At 42.0% G+C, this 15,803-nt stretch overlaps 1 protein-coding gene across 1 annotated transcript in view; it reads left to right on the forward strand.

Moving 5' to 3' along the window:
• Positions 1 to 1,997: 1,997 nt before the first annotated feature.
• Positions 1,998 to 15,803, forward strand: part of gck (glucokinase (hexokinase 4)) — a 36,975-nt gene continuing 23,169 nt past the window's right edge. Inside the window, exon 1 of the mRNA XM_072554043.1 lies at positions 1,998 to 2,384. Coding sequence (XP_072410144.1) covers positions 2,340 to 2,384 — 45 coding nt within the window. The 5' untranslated portion in view covers positions 1,998 to 2,339. The remainder of the gene's footprint in view (positions 2,385 to 15,803) is intronic.

A 15,803-nucleotide genomic window follows, 5' to 3' on the forward strand; every position in this document is an offset into this window, starting at 1 on the left:
ATTCAGGAGACCGAGAATTGATGGAGACGATAATCATCAACAACACTTATTTTGTGCTAATTGAGCATGTTGGAATTCTGTAGGAAAGTACTCAATGATTTTCCGACACCAAAGTAATAGCAATGATGTAAATATCACATGATTACAACTTGAAACAAATCATAAAAAAGCTCACTTGTCGGGGAGGAAGTTGTCATTTCTAACTAGAGATTTTACACATCTGTGTTTGTGACCCTTTCAACATAAGCAAATTGATTATTAGTTACATCATGTGCATCAAGACCATTTTTAGGAACATGTTCAACTTTGACAGAAGCACGACGGCACCAAACATTCACATGAAGGCCACATAGTATAAGAATCAATTTGTTGAAAGAAGACAAATCAATCTTTCCGTGATAATCCATAAAATTCTCATGTAAGGCAGTAATATCTCAAGCATTTTTTACCTGCAGAAAAGCTTAATGAAGCTTCTGACTCATGCGTAATTGCCCCTTGGAAAAGAAGTTATGTCAGGAGGTCAAGTTGTAAGTGCTTACAGATGATGAACAGTATAGAAACAAGTTATACAGCCTTCGTTAAATCTTGACATCTGGACGGTGCACTCTAGCCCTCCTTGACATTTTATTTAATCCTTCAGGACTGAAAGTAGCTTGAAAGAAATGTGATTTTATATTTTATGTAATTAAACAATGACACAACTAAACTTTTTCAAATACAACAAAATGTTTGATAATCCACTCTTTATCAACAGTCATTCTATTTTAGACAATTGTTTTAGATACTCACTGTGCTGAAAACTGCCAACATGAATTTCAGTTTGGAAACTAAAGAATTAGTGTTGAAATGAGACACAGGTCACAAGCCATTGTTCCCACTGAAGATTGCTTTGCCTTTGTAACTGTATGAGAATATGAGTTGTGCTTCAGAGTTCTACCATAAGGATTTGGAAGAAATTTTATGACTTATATGGCACAGTTCCAAGTCTCAAATATGATTCTAACTTTGTATTGTTCTGCAAGACTGAAAATAATCATAATTTTGGTACCTGATTTGTAAGAATGACACCATACCTCAAATGGAACAACGTGAAGGTTCATTTTGCATAATTACAACATGATGGAAGCTTGAAGTCAGAGTGAGATGAAAACCTGTCATTTCTCCGATATATTATGCAGATTAAAATTAATTTGTTCGGCTTTCGTAAAGATTGTGTTCAAACACAACTTGAAGATGTCGTTGTTAAACTCAAGTCCATTTCATGTTTACTTATCTATCTCACAAAAGAAGAAAAGCTTGCATTTTTTCAGGACTTTTTGTGACCTCAATGTCTTCTGAAGTACTTTGCAGGCAGCTTTCACAAAAAGCAATTGGATCATGATCAGATGTCCTGAGCTATTTTGATCACTTCCCCAGACTTCAACCTGGCGACAAAGGAATGTGTCAGCTCATCCGAAGTTTTACATGAAAGGGCAATCCCTCAGTGCAACACCATGGAGTCAGCCTTGAGATTTGTGCTGTCTTTTCTCGAGTGGTGATTGAGCCCACAGAATTCAAATTTTGAAGTGAGAGTACCACCAACTGGGGCCTTTTTTGTGTCACCAATTCTTGTAATGCCAACCTCTTACTGTAGTTTTCTAACTGCTTGGGGGACATTTTTCCTGCCTGTTCTTCTCTACTGAATAGTTGAGACTCCAACTTTTGGTTTTTTTTAGAAAAAAGCATGATTTTGGCAGTAGACCAACTTGTGTAAATGCTTGTCAATTTCCTTATGCAGGCTCACATGTTAGCTCTTTCTGTTTGGTCGTTGTTGGGTTTCCTTACAGAGCCAGTTAATGTGTGTGTGTGTGTGTCTTCTGGAGTGGTGGTGACTGGAAGCAGGCAGCAGCAGCACTCTTTGCTAAAGAAGGCCAACTTCTGCAGTGGACTGTGTGTGCGTTTGGAACTTCGAATCAGATTCTCCACGTTGGCCACGGGGGCAAGGATGCTGCTCTTGCCAGGGACCTGTCCCTGTCCCTCTCCCTGGTCCCTGGGTGTAGGCTCCGTTTCGAGGGAGCAGGCCGCGTCTCCATGGTGACAGGCGGCTCGCAGAGGCTCCGAGGAACCAAAAGGAGCAAGAAATGCATCCGTGAGATGACGGGGGACCCACCGAGCCAGGTCCACTGCAGACTTCACCGAGGAGACAGTTTGGGGACAAAAAAAAAATTCCGAGAGACCAGACGGGAGGTGGGGTGGGGTATTACAGGGCGGGATTTAAAAACCTGCTGAAGGAGCTTCCGCGGCAGTTGTGAAGTGGTGAATGTGCAGAGCTGAGACCCTCAAACCCAAACATTGCCTTAATGCCGAGTAACAGAGCCAGAATAGACTACGGTAGGATGCAGAAGGTAAATCCCGGCCCTTTCTTTTGAGCTGGCGCAACACCAGAGCATAAATGTGAATTATTCCCAACCGAGTTAACTTTCATCTGTTTTTGCCTTCTTTGGCGTCTAAACAGCTGGAAATGAAAATGTTTCTCTTGAGTTGATACTTGGAATGCTTTTGGAGTTGTGTTTTTTTCAGGAAGTTTTGAATTGTCCTGGGATGTTGTGTGAATGGGCATCTCAAACCTCTTCTGCTTTTGGAAAGCGAGTTTGTAAAGGGACTTGGACAAATAGTTTTCTTAAACCTAATTCGTTTCCAGAACTTAAATTGCAACGGCAGTTGGAGTAACATCGTCTTCAGTAGTGTAGTTCTTGTAGGTGTGCGAATATATATTTAAAGACCACTATTGTAAGTGCTGGACATTTTAAATCTCAATTCACTCTCTCTGAATGACCTTGAGACATTGTTCCATCTTTAAGATTCTGTTTCAATAGTCGTGTTTTGAAATTGATGCTTTCTAATCAGTTCATTTTGTCTTTGCCCAATTAATACCAGAAAAACACGAAAGTTTTGAAATGGTTTATTTCTGAATAAATCGTGGATCTGCTGTGAGATTTAATTGTTTTTTGAGTTTCTGTTCACTAATCTGATGCAGCGAATCATCGACTTTTGACAGCATATGTGTTTCGTTGTTTATGTTTGATGACAGGAGCAGGGGTTTTATAATATGTAATACTGTGTAGATATTTGACTGTGATTTCTATCTCTTCAATATCATAGTATTTAATTGCTATGCCCACTGCCAAGGCTGGGTGTGCTTAAATTTGAAATCAAAAGGATTGTTTTAATAATCCATCTGTTATAATTAAATGCAGTTCAATGAAGATAAATGTGAAGTCATATATTTTAAATTTTACAATCAGGATAAACAGCCTCTTTGTGTCAATTCCATCAAGCTTTGTAGAATTTCTTTTTTCATCCATGGGATGTTGTTATCACTGGGAAGGTCAAGACGTGTTGTCATTCCATAATTGCCCTTGAGAGTTGGCAAGCCAACTTCTTGAACTGCTGTAATCCGTGAAATGCAGGTACTCTCTGTTCGAGAGAGTTCCAGGTTCTCGACTCACTGACAATGAAGGTAGGCTTCCAAGTCAAAACAGAGTGCAGGATATGGTTAGTGTTCTTGTTGGATGCAGCTCTTCTTTTTCCAGACAGTGAAATTTGCCTATTTAGATGGTCCTGCTGAAGAAGCTACAACTAGTTTCCTCAATTCGTCTTCTAAGCATTACACATTGAAAGTATTGTGCATTGGTGGGATTGGAAGTGAATCTTCATATGATGGGTGGAGTTCAAATGGGCTGTATCCTGAAAGGTTTCATGTTTCTTGACTGTGCATTTACAAAGGTAAGAGGAGGAGTATTCCATCACATAGCTGTAATTATTTGCATCAGCCTCTGATACAAAAGCAAAATATTGTGGATGCAAAAAATTGGGAATCAATATGTTGGAAAAATCTGATCAGGTCTGGCAACAACTGTGTGGAGAGAAATCAGAGTTTTACACCAATGACTCTTCATCGGAAGTGGGAAAAGTTGGAAATGCAATACATTTTCAGAAGACACAGATTGATACAAGAACAGGAGGAAGGTGAAGGTCAAAGCCAAGGGAAGATAGAATGGGCAGTTTAGAAAATGAGTTGTGTATCCAGGGAGATGTGAATGGCAGAATAATGAATAGTTGCTTTCCAAAATCAAAAGAGTAGGACTGCAAAACTGCCAAGAGAAGGAAACTGAGTCATGACAGAGGTTATAGCATGAAATTGGTGAACTCAGTATTGAGTCTACAATCATAGAATCCATGCAGTGTAGAAGCAGGCCATTCGGCCCATCAAGTCAACAATGATCCTGCAAAGAGTATCCCATCCAGACCCACCACCCTATCTTATCCCTATAACCCTGCATCTCTCATAGCCAGTCTTAGCCTGCACATCCCTATCATGAACAGATTCATCTGCAGCCAGCAGGACGTAAAGTACCAAATCAAAAGATATGTTTTTCAAGCTTATGTGAAGCTTAATTGGAATGCTGTGGTGAGCCAAGAGAAAAGATAACCATGTGCAAGCAAGGTGAAGAATTAAAATGGCAAACTATGCAAAGGTCGGGGTACGTTTGCAGACTGAACAGAGGTATTCTGCAAAGACACCACTTTATCAGTGTTTTTTCTCCACAGTTTGGAATGAACCACATTATAAGGCAAGATTTAGGATGTGTAGGGTGGGGAAGGAAACTGCAGGGGATGGATACACTTGAAATGTGGAGCTTGTTCAAGGAACAGCTACTCTGTGTCCTTGATAAGTATATACCTATCAGGCAGGCCATTAGTTGTCAAAAGAGGGAGCCATGGTTTACGAAAGAATTGAAGCTCTTGTCAAGAGAAAGAAGAAGGCTTCTGTGAGGATGAGGCATGAAGGCTCAGTTAAGGGGCTTGAAAGTTATAAGTTAGCCAGAAAAGATGTAAAGAGAGGGCAAAGAAGACCCAGGAGGGGACAACGTGAAGTTGATGGCAAATAGGATCAAAGAAAACCCTAAGAACCTACTATAGGTTTATCAGGAATAAAAGAATGACAATAGTAAGATTAGGGCCAATCAAATATCGAGGTGGAAAGTTGTGTGTGGAATCTGAGGACATGGGGAAGCGCTTAATGAATAATTTTCGTCAGTCTTTACATTAGAAAAGCATAATGTTAGTGAGAATACAGAGATACGGGCTACAAGATTAGATGGGATTGCTGTTGATAAAGAGGAGGTTTTAGCAATTTTGGAAGATCTGAAAATAGATAAGACCCCTGGGTCGGATGGGATTTATCCTCGGATTCTCCGGGGAGCCAAGGAGGAGATTACAGAGCCATTGGCTTTGGTCTGTATGTCATCAGTGTTGACAAGAGAAGTTCCAGAAGACTGGAAGATAGCAAATGTTCCCTTGTTTAAGAAGGGGAGTTGGGACAACCCTTGTAATTATAGGCCAATGATCCTCACCTCGGTTGGGGGTAAAGTGTTGGAAAAGGTCATAAGAGATAGGATTTAGAATCATTTGGAAAGGAATAATTTGATTAGGGATAGTCAACACAGTTTTGTGAAAAGTAGATTGTGCTTCACTCACCTTATTGAGTCCTCCGAAAAGGCGACAAAATAGGTGAATGAAGATAAAGTAGTTGAAGGAGTCTATGTGGACTTCAGTAAGGCGTTTGATAAAGTACCACCCCCTGAGAAAAGAGCAGGAAATGACATCAACATAGGAAATGAATTCACCACAGGAAATGAAATCACCAACCCAAGGAATCCCAAGCATACTTCTAGAAAGCAGGAAACAGCAGTGCTTCATTCGGAGGCTCACTGAAGATGTTACCTAGTATGGTGATGAAACATCTGCAAATGAACCTTCCAGCTCAGCAAGCAAACCTACATCCAGAAGGCTCCACACGGTAGGCTATTGTACAAAATACGCAGTTTCGGAATTGAAGGTGATTTAGCAGTTTGGATCAGAAATTGGCTAGTTGAATGAAGACAGAGGGTGGTGGTTGATGGAAAATATTCATCCTGGAGCTCAGTACCAGTGGTGTGCCGCAAGGATCTGTTTTGGGGCCACTGTTGTTTGTCATTTTTCTAAATGATCTGGATGTGGGCGTAGAAGGGTGGGTTAGGATATTTGTGGATGACACTAAGGTAGGCAGAGATGTGGATAGTGCCAAGGGTTATTGTGAGTTACAGAGGGACATAGATAAGAGGCAGAGCTGGGCTGTGAAGTGGCAAATGGAGTTTAATATGGAAAAGTGTGAGGTAGTTCACTTCGGAAGAAGTAACAGGAATGCAGAGTACTGGGCTAATGGTAAAATTCTTGGCAGTGTAGATGAACAGAGAGATCTTGATGTCCTGGTACATAAATCCCTGAAAGTTACCAGCCAGGTTGATAGGGTTAATAAGAAGGCTTATGGTGTGTTGGCGTTTATTGGTAGGGGGATTTAGTTATGGAGCCACTGGGTAATGTTTCAGCTGTACAAGACACTTATAAGGCTGCACCTGGAGCAGTTCTGGTCACCGCATTATAGGAAGGATGTGGAAGCTTTAGAATGGGTTCAGAGGAGATTTACTGGGATGTTACCTGGTATGGAAGGAAGGTCTTATGAGGAAAGGCTGCGGGAACTGAGGCTGTTTTCATTGGAGAGAAGAAAGTTGAAAGATGACTTAATTGAGACGTATAAGAAAATCAGAGGGTTAGATAGGGTGGACAGTGAGAGCCTTTTTCCTTGGATGGTGAAGGCTAACACAAAGAGACATAGCTTTAAATGAGGGGTGATAGATTTAAGACATATATTCAGGGTAGTTTCTTCACTCAGAGTAGTAGAGGCATGGAACGGCCTGCCTGCAACCGTAGTAGACTTGCCAATATTAAGGGTATTTAAATGGGCATTGGACATGAATATGGATAATAACGGAACAATGTAGGTTAGATGGGCAGCACATTATTTTCACAGGTCGATGCAATGTCGAGGGCCAAAGGGCCTGTACTGCGCTGTAACATTTTATGTTCTATAAACAGAAAATACAATTGGCTGAATTGAAACAAATATTCTTGAGTTGCTGTACCACTTGGAAGCAGTTTTGGGACTTTGGACAGTTGGAGAGATGAAGTGAATGGGCAGGTGTTGTCTCTTCTCCTCTTGCATGGAGAAATGCTGGAAATGGATGGGCATTTGGGATGACAGAGGAATGAACCATGGTTTCGATTTGATTTATTATTGTTACATCTGCCGAGATACAGTGAAATGTTTTGTTTTGCGTGCAGCATAGGCAAATCATGCCAGACAAAGTGCAATTGAGTAATACAGCAGAATGAGCAACGCAATGTTACAGATGGAGAAGATGCACAAAGAGCAAGGTCAACATTAGATTTGCAATTTGAGGTCCATTCACCCTGTGGGGAAGACGCTATTCTTGAATCTTTCTGAAGTGTGTTTAAGCTTTTGTATCTTCTGCCTGATGGAAGAGATTATAACTGGGATGGGTGGGGTCTCAGATGATGTTAACTGCCTTCCTGATAAGTCTTGGTTGAGTCAATGGATGGAAGAATGGTTTGCGTGATGGACTGGGCTGTGTTCACAACTCACTAGTTTCTTACTGTCCTGAACAGAGCAATTGTCATACTAAGCTGTGATGCATCCGGTTGGAATGCTTTCTGTGATGCACCTATAAAAATTGATAAGAGTCATTACCGATATGCTGTATTTCCTTAGCCTCCTCAGGAAGTAGAGGCATTGTTGTGTTTTCTTGACCATCGCATCAACTTGGGTGGAACAGGACAGATTGTTGATGACCTTCACATCTGATGCTCTTGACCACCTCCGCCTCAGCTCCAGTGATACAGATAGGGGCATGCACTCCACCTTGCTTCCTGAAGTCAATGACCAGCTCTCTTGTTTTGCTGACATTGAGGGAGAGATTTACACCACACCACCAAACAGTTTATTTCTTTACTGTATTCCATCTCATCATTGTTTGAGATCCAGCCTACAACGGTGGTGTCGTCAGGAAACTTGTGGAGTTAGGATGAAGTTTGGCCACACAGTCACGGGTGTACAGGGAGTATAGCAAGAGGCAGTGTACTCAGCCTTGTGGGGCACCAGTGAGGATTGTCATGGAGGAGATGCTGTTGCCTATTCTCACTGATTGTGGTCATTGGATCAGGAAGTCAAGGATATAGTTGCAGAGCGCTGACCAGAGACCTAGGAATCAGAGTTTGAAGATTAGTCTGATTGGAATTATGGTGTTGAAAGTGGAGCTGTGGTCAATGATTAGGAGACTGATGTAGCTATCTTGTTCCCCAGATGTTACAGGGATGAGGGAAGAGCCAAGGAGATGGCATCTGCCATGGACCTGTTGCGATGGTAGACAAATTTCAAGGGATCAAGGCAGGCTGGGAGGCTAGAGTTTTGATATGAGCAGTGACTAACTTCTCAAAGCACTTCATAATAAGGGAGGTCAAAGTCATCGTGCAGTAGTAATTGAGGCTCACTGCATGAGCTTTCTTTTATTCCGGGACAGTGGTGGTTTTCTTGAAGCAGGTGGGGACTTCAGATCATAGTAAGGAAAGGTTAAAGATGTCAGCAAATTCTCCTGTCAACTGGTACGCGCAGGATCAGAGTGCACAGCTGGAGCCTTCATCGGGGCCAGTAGCTTTCTGTGGGTTCACTTTCAAAAATCACTCCGGCATTTGCAGGGGTGACTGAGGGAACAGGTGCATCTGAGGCACACACTTGTGAATGAACTCAGTAATGGAATGATGTACTCATCTTGGTTGGCCCTGAGTTCTTAAATATGGACCAGTCCACCAGTATTGTAGACAGATTAGTTTCTTCTGAATACTAAAACACAAAAGGAAAAATATGTTTCATGATGGCAAACATGGTCAAGGCTTATTTGCTACGTGTGGATGCTAGTAGCATGAAATGTGAGGACAAGGGGAACCATATTAGGCCTTCAGAAGGGAGGAATTGGCATTAGAGAGCACAAATGCAGGAAATGGATTGGACACCTTCGAGGACCCTGTCACAATTGGGGGTGGTATGGATTACTGAGTCAAGGAAAATGGAAGATATAAGCATCCTTGAGGCAGATTACATCATCTGAACAGATGCAACGGAGGCAGAGAGACTGGAAAAATATGAAAGAGCTTTATTAGAAGCAGGGTGCGAAGAACTATATTTGAGGCCATGAGCTCATTGTCATAGTTCCCCTGTAGCCTTTTCTCAGAGATGGAGACAGATAAGTAAAGGAAAGGAAGGGAAGAAATATTGTCCAATTTTACAAGGGTGTTTTGATGGTGCATTCAGTCAATTGCTACCTTGAAGTCAAGTTCTCATTTCACCTCTGGAATTCAGTTCTGTTGGCCCCTTCTGGTCCACACTACATGAGATTAAGAGCTGAGTGATCATGGTGGAACCCAAAGTGAGGGTCGGCGATGGTTATTGCTGTGTATGTTCCAGTTGCTTAAAGTCTAATGTTTATAAACTTGCCAGTGGTAAAGCTCATCCTTCTCAGTCTCTTCTGACAGACACCCCTCTTATCTGAGGAATTGCTCTCATTTCTTCTGTCCATTAACACACAAATAATCTGACCATAGTCAGTTAAATTCAATCCAGTGTTATGCTACCACTGTGCTGCATGGTGCAGCAGCCTCTCATGGCACACCATAAACCAGAATGCTCTAACTTGTCACACCGACACTTGGTCACCTCTAGTGGGAAATTCTGAATTCAGTCAGTTTTAGTCAGAAGACAGAACAAAGTGATTCTGGTAGAAATGTGCTTTGATTTTAAAGCAGTGAACAGAATGTTGAACTGCAGAAATTCAAAAAAAGCTAAACAGTAACTTGAGCTCACGGAAGGAACATTTGATTGTTTTGAATAATTTGCTGTTCTCTCCTCTGTAAAGTGCTAACCTGAGAGAGAGAGTAAGTGACCTTGGCCATATAGCTAATTATTGTGAATAATTTCGCTGCAAATGGTATGCAGCTCTAACAGGTAAATAACCACCAGAAAACCCTTTGAAATGGACAGTGGGATGATTTTCCAAGCCCTGAAGTAGTTGATAGGAATAGGTGAACCAAGCCTGAGTCTGAGCAGCTACAGGTTGTCACGAAATGTACAGATTTATTGATGACACCAAACGTAAGTTGTAAGGAGGTTTCAAGGAGCCTTCAAGTGGACGTGTATAGGATAAGTGAATGGGCTAGAACATGGTAGTTGGAATATAATAGATAGTTAGCTTGTCTTAGGAGTAGAGATTGAAGAAACCGTGTCTCTGTTCTCTTCAGGTATGAAGAGTGATCTATTTGAAACTTAAAAATTCAGGCTTGACAGAATGGATACTTCCTGTTTGGAGATTTTCCCAAGATAAGGCTGATGGTATTAAAGACATTAACAGAGGAATTTCCTCACTCAGAGAATAATGAATCTTTGAAACTCTCTATCTCAGAGAGTTGTGGAAGTTCAATCATGGAGCATGGTCAAGAGACAAATTGATTGGTTTCTGGAAACTGCTGCCATGAAAGGATATGGAATATCAGATAAAGAAGAGGCCATTCAGCCCCTCAACCCTGTTCTGCAGTTCATTGCGATCATGGCTGATTTGTAGCCTAAATCCATATATGTACCTTTGGCCCAAAGCTTTGCTTCACAAAAATGTGGCTATCTCAGATTTAAAATATAACAACTGATCCTGCATCCACTGCCATTTCTTGAAGAGAATTCCAAACCTTCACCACCCATTGTGTGTCGAAGTACTTCCCTCCAATTCTTCTGAATAGTCTGGCCTGAAGTTTTAGACTATACCCTCTGGTCCTAACATCCCCAACCAGTAGAAATAATTTATTTTTACCTACCCTGTCTTTTCCTTTCAGTATATTGAAGACTTCGATGAGATTACACTTCAACTTTGTGAATTATAGAGATAACAGACTGATTTGCATAATCTCTCATGATAGCTTAACCCCTGAAGTCCAAGTATAATTCTTGTAAACTTATGTTGTCCTCGTTCGGAGTCAGTGTATCCTTATATTGGAGATCATGTGGAAAATGGAATGGGGTGAACATCTCTGGAATCCAGAACATCGTCTTGACAGCTGAATGTTCCTATGTTACAATGTTCAATCTATGTTACATATTTTTTTAGACATGGATAATAAGCAAAGACCCAACTGAATGCATTGAGATGTGGACTGAAAGAAATCATACACAGAGGAAGTGCGAGAGATGGCTGGAGGAAAGACAAAATTAAAACAAAACATCCAAGGGAAGGATATAATATTTTGGTCATTTCACTCGAACACACAAAATTGACATAATGTGTATTCAAGGAACCATTTGACCTCCATGAAAAATGTTAGGGCACTACAGGACAGTCAGAAATGGAGATCCATGCTCGTCAATCTTCTGAGAAGAAGATGGATACTCATGAACAGACACTGATGAAATTGCAGACCTGGAAAAGAATAGGTAGTCCTGTCAAGATTGTTCCTCAACACAGTCCCAACTGCCAAGGAGCCTTCCAGAGGCTGGACAGTTGTGGATTATATTTTTCCAAGTAGAGGTCGACAGCTAGTTTAAAGTTTTAAAAGTCCTAATGGATGCCAGCAGAGAGCATGAATGACCACCCAAAGTGGCCCTGTGGCAGTCTTGATCCACGCTACATTGGAGATGAAGGCTTCACACTCTCAAGGGAGACCTGCAGGTTGGAAAGCCCCTTCACAGAGTCCTCTCCATGCTCAGCTGTCTAGTTGGGGCTTCCAGTGCTCGGGGCCAGCAGCATGTTAATCCTGTCTGCAGCTGACCCTCTGTAGCTGGGGAATCTCCCTAAAGATTGCTGAACAGGCCTTGCTGAAAGCAAGTGTGGGCTTGGCACTCTTCTTTAGTCAAGATGCCACAGCCCACATTAAGATTCTGCCCAGTGTTTTTCTCATCCCTCTAATTTTTTTCAAACATTTTCTGTTTCCATGTCTCAAACATCTAAACTTATTTGCTGTTTCCTTTTTAATTATCATATGCTCTCCATCACACAACATGATCATCAACATTTAATGTCTTGCCAACTAAGGTATATGACACTTCAAAAAGGTCATTGGTAATACTTATCTTAAATCAAAGTATTGTCACTTAACTTTGATGATCGAGTCCTACTTCTGTGAAACCCGTGGTCTCATTTGTTGCATTTACTTGTCTATTCAGTTCAGCTTGTTTCATTCCCACTGTTAAGATATATCAAAGGTCTCTCTGTATTGACTCGGTCTTCACACCGTTCCTCTGTATTGCACTTGAATTGTATGGTGCTAATCTTTACAATTGAGTGCTTTCAGAGACATTGTGTGACTGAAGAGTATGATACAGTGTCCACAAAAGTGGCAATTTATATTGGCCTTGGAGGCGACTTGGGAAACTTTATGCAACTAAAGCACTTTTGGCCTTCCTGTGGACAGTTGGATGTTGGATGCAGGTTCTTGGATATTCAGAGCCAGATTTCAGCGCTTGCCTCCTGGTGGGTCTATTGACCTTGGTGTGGACCCTGTTGTTTGTGATTTTGTCCCATCATTGAATTTTCATGAAGGAATTGAATTGTGCACTTTTTCTTGAAACTGTGATTCTGATGCAATGCCATAATCAAAGATATGTGACCAAAGGGAATTTGGTGGGGAATGTTGTCTCCGTACTGCTTAATATGGCACCCTCTCTCTCTTCTACCTGTCTGGGATTCTGCAAATGGCACCTCCCAAACTGGCATCTGATTTACCATGAAACCTGGGACCTACGTACCTAGCATTCTACAGTACTTGCCTTCTGGATTTATCGTTTGAAAGCAGCTGTAAAGCTGTAAAAGTAGCAATTGGAAACTTTGCATTTCAGAATACTGCTGACTACGATAACAAGGAAGTGCACTTAGCTTACCCTTAACAGCTCTGTATTTTGAAAGAACCATCAGAATGCAAGTACAGTTTCTCATTTCTGAGGGAGCTTTGAGTGGAACGTGCTCTCAGAAATGCAGAGCTCCATTTTTTGCAAAAAAAAGAGGAAGGGCCAGAGTGATAGTCGCTGAGATCCATTTAGTGCAGGTAAACCAACAATACCTTTTGAAGTGGAGTTGCAGGATGTGGACCCAGCAACACTGAAGGAGGATACTGATAGGACAGTAATTGGTTGGATTTATCCTACTTCTTGTGTACAGAAAATACTTGAGTAACTTCAGACATTGTTGGTTGATGCCAGTATTGTACCTGTACTGGAAAAGTTCAGCTACATGTACGGCAAGTTCTGGATTGCTCAGTCATTTCACAGGACAGTCAAGACTCAAGCATGTTACTATGAGTCTGCAGTCATATGTGGGACAGACCAAGGTGTTTGACAGATTTCCTGTCTATAGGACATCACTGAACCAGCTGTGTTTTTTTGTCAATCAATTCATTATTATGCGTTGAATTTCATCATGTTTTTGGTGGGTTTTGAACCCAGGTCCCCAGAACATGACCTGGTCTCTGGTTTATTAGTCTCATGGCAAAACCATTTGGCCATTACTCCCCATTAAGTGAAACATATTGGATTCTTAAGATTGAAAAAAACACAAACTATATATTCTTTCTTTCATAAAGTAACCACCTTTGTGATGTGAATAGAAACTGAAGTGTTGAGAGAAGTTTCAAATCATAATTCTGATATACCATGACAATGAGTTGTGTTCGATGTCTCAAAATATTCATAATATTTTTTGCATTGCCACTGTAGTTTACTGCTCGTGTGATGTTTGACTTTTACGGCACCCAACTACTATACTGCTTCAATCAGTTTCTCACATTGTAAATCAATCACCACGGTATCAAGCTAATTATATGGACAGAAGGAACGGCTGTGCTCCAGGAGTCAAATTGTTGCCATCATCTGGTATCATAAATCAGCTGGAAGCTTTCCATAATCACCTCCGTTGTACTGAAAGTCTGAAAAATTGATCACGCTGCAAGCATCTACCTTTGATTGACTGTCCTGTTTAGTGATAAATTACCAAATAACTTTGTCAGCTCACAGCACAACCAGATGTGTGTCAAGAAGCTCATGTGTAAACATGGTTTGTTGCTAAGAATTAAATTCAGACTTTTACAGGAATGGAGTATAATGCAATCAATATCCATCTGGCAAAGGAAGAAGCAGGAGCCAATCAGTTTTTCTCACAGGTTTTTTTTGCAATATTCAGTGCAGCACAACAGCAGACTGCTATTCACATGGACCATCTCTGACACCTCCCTCCCTTTCCTGCACCTCTCCGTCTCTATCTCCAGCATCTGACTCAACACGGACAATTTCAAACCCACCGATTCGCATGGCTCCCTTGACTACACCTTCTCCCTCCTGTAAAACCAGAATCTTTTACTCCCAATTCCTCCTCCTCCACCGTATCTGCACTCAAGAGGAGCAGTTCCACTCCAGGACATCCCAAATGGCCTCCCCTTTCAAGACCTGCAATTTCCCCTCCCCTGTGATCAACAATGCCCTCCAGCACATCTCCTTCACTTCTCGCATGTTTGCCCTTGAACCCCATCTCTCCAACCACAATAAGGATAAACCCCCCCAGTTCTCACCTTACACCCCACTAATCTCTGGATATAGCATGTTATCCTCTGCCATTTCTGCCACTTACTATCAGACCCCACCAGCAGAAATATATTTCCCTCCCTACCCCTATCTGTGTTCCACAGACATCATTCCCTCCATGAATCCCTCGTTAGGTCCACCACCCGCCCCAACCCTCCTCCACTCCCGGCACCTTCCCTTGCCATTGCAAGAGGTGTAAAACCTGTGCTCACACCTCCCTCCTCACCTCCACCCAAGGCCCAAAAGGATCTTTTCACATTCGGCAGAGCGTTTCCTGCACATGATCTACTGTGTCTGTTTCTCTCAATGTGGTCTCCTCAACACAGGGGAAACAGGATGCCAACTCACGGAGCATTTCAGAGAACAACTCTGGGACACATGGACCAAACAACCCCACCGCCCTGTGGTCAACCACTTCAATTCCCCTTCCTACACCCCCAAGGACATGCAAGTATTGGGCCTCCTCCATTGCCATATCCAAGCCATCCAACAACTGGAGGAAGAACGCCTCATCTTCTGCCTCGGGACCCTTCAACTACTCGGCATCAACATTGACTTCACTAGTTTCCAAATCTCCCCACAACCGTCCCCACCTCTTCCCACTTCCAATCCTCCAACTCAGCAATGCCCTCTTGACCTGTCCTTTCTGTCCACCTTTCTTCCATCTACCTGCTCTACCTTCCCCACTGACCTATCACTATTTCCCCCTACACCTGCATCCACCTCTCGCCTTCCTAGCTACCTTCCTCCCCCAGCCCCACGCCCATTTCCTTATTTATCTCTCAGCCTCCTTCCCACTCCACGTTACTGATGAAGGGCTTATGCCTAAAATGTCAACTCTGCTGCTCCTCAGATGCTGCCTGACCTGTGCGTTTCCAGTGCCATACGTTTCAACTCCGACTTTCCAGCATTTTCAGTCCTCACTTTCTCCTAACAGACTATTATTTCCTTCCACAGACCAGCTGAACCTCTGGAAATAAATTCTCAAAAATTATTTTCGCAATCAGTCTGCTCAAATATGTTAAGGCACACCTTTGCGGCAGGTGTGACTTGAATTCAGACCTTTATGCACAGAGGTAAAGATGCTCTACAAGCAATTCAGATGATGCAACATGAGCATAGTGCGATTCTTATTAATTAATAAAACTAACAGAAGCATTTAGTTTTGTGTTATATACTACTTGGGCGGGAGACGGTTTGGGAATCATAAAATTCACAAGATGAAGAATTCTATGGAGGTTGTAAAATTACGGGGAGG

Source organism: Chiloscyllium punctatum, chromosome 35 (genome assembly GCF_047496795.1).
Source record: "Chiloscyllium punctatum isolate Juve2018m chromosome 35, sChiPun1.3, whole genome shotgun sequence".
Taxonomy (NCBI): Eukaryota; Metazoa; Chordata; class Chondrichthyes; order Orectolobiformes; family Hemiscylliidae; genus Chiloscyllium; species Chiloscyllium punctatum.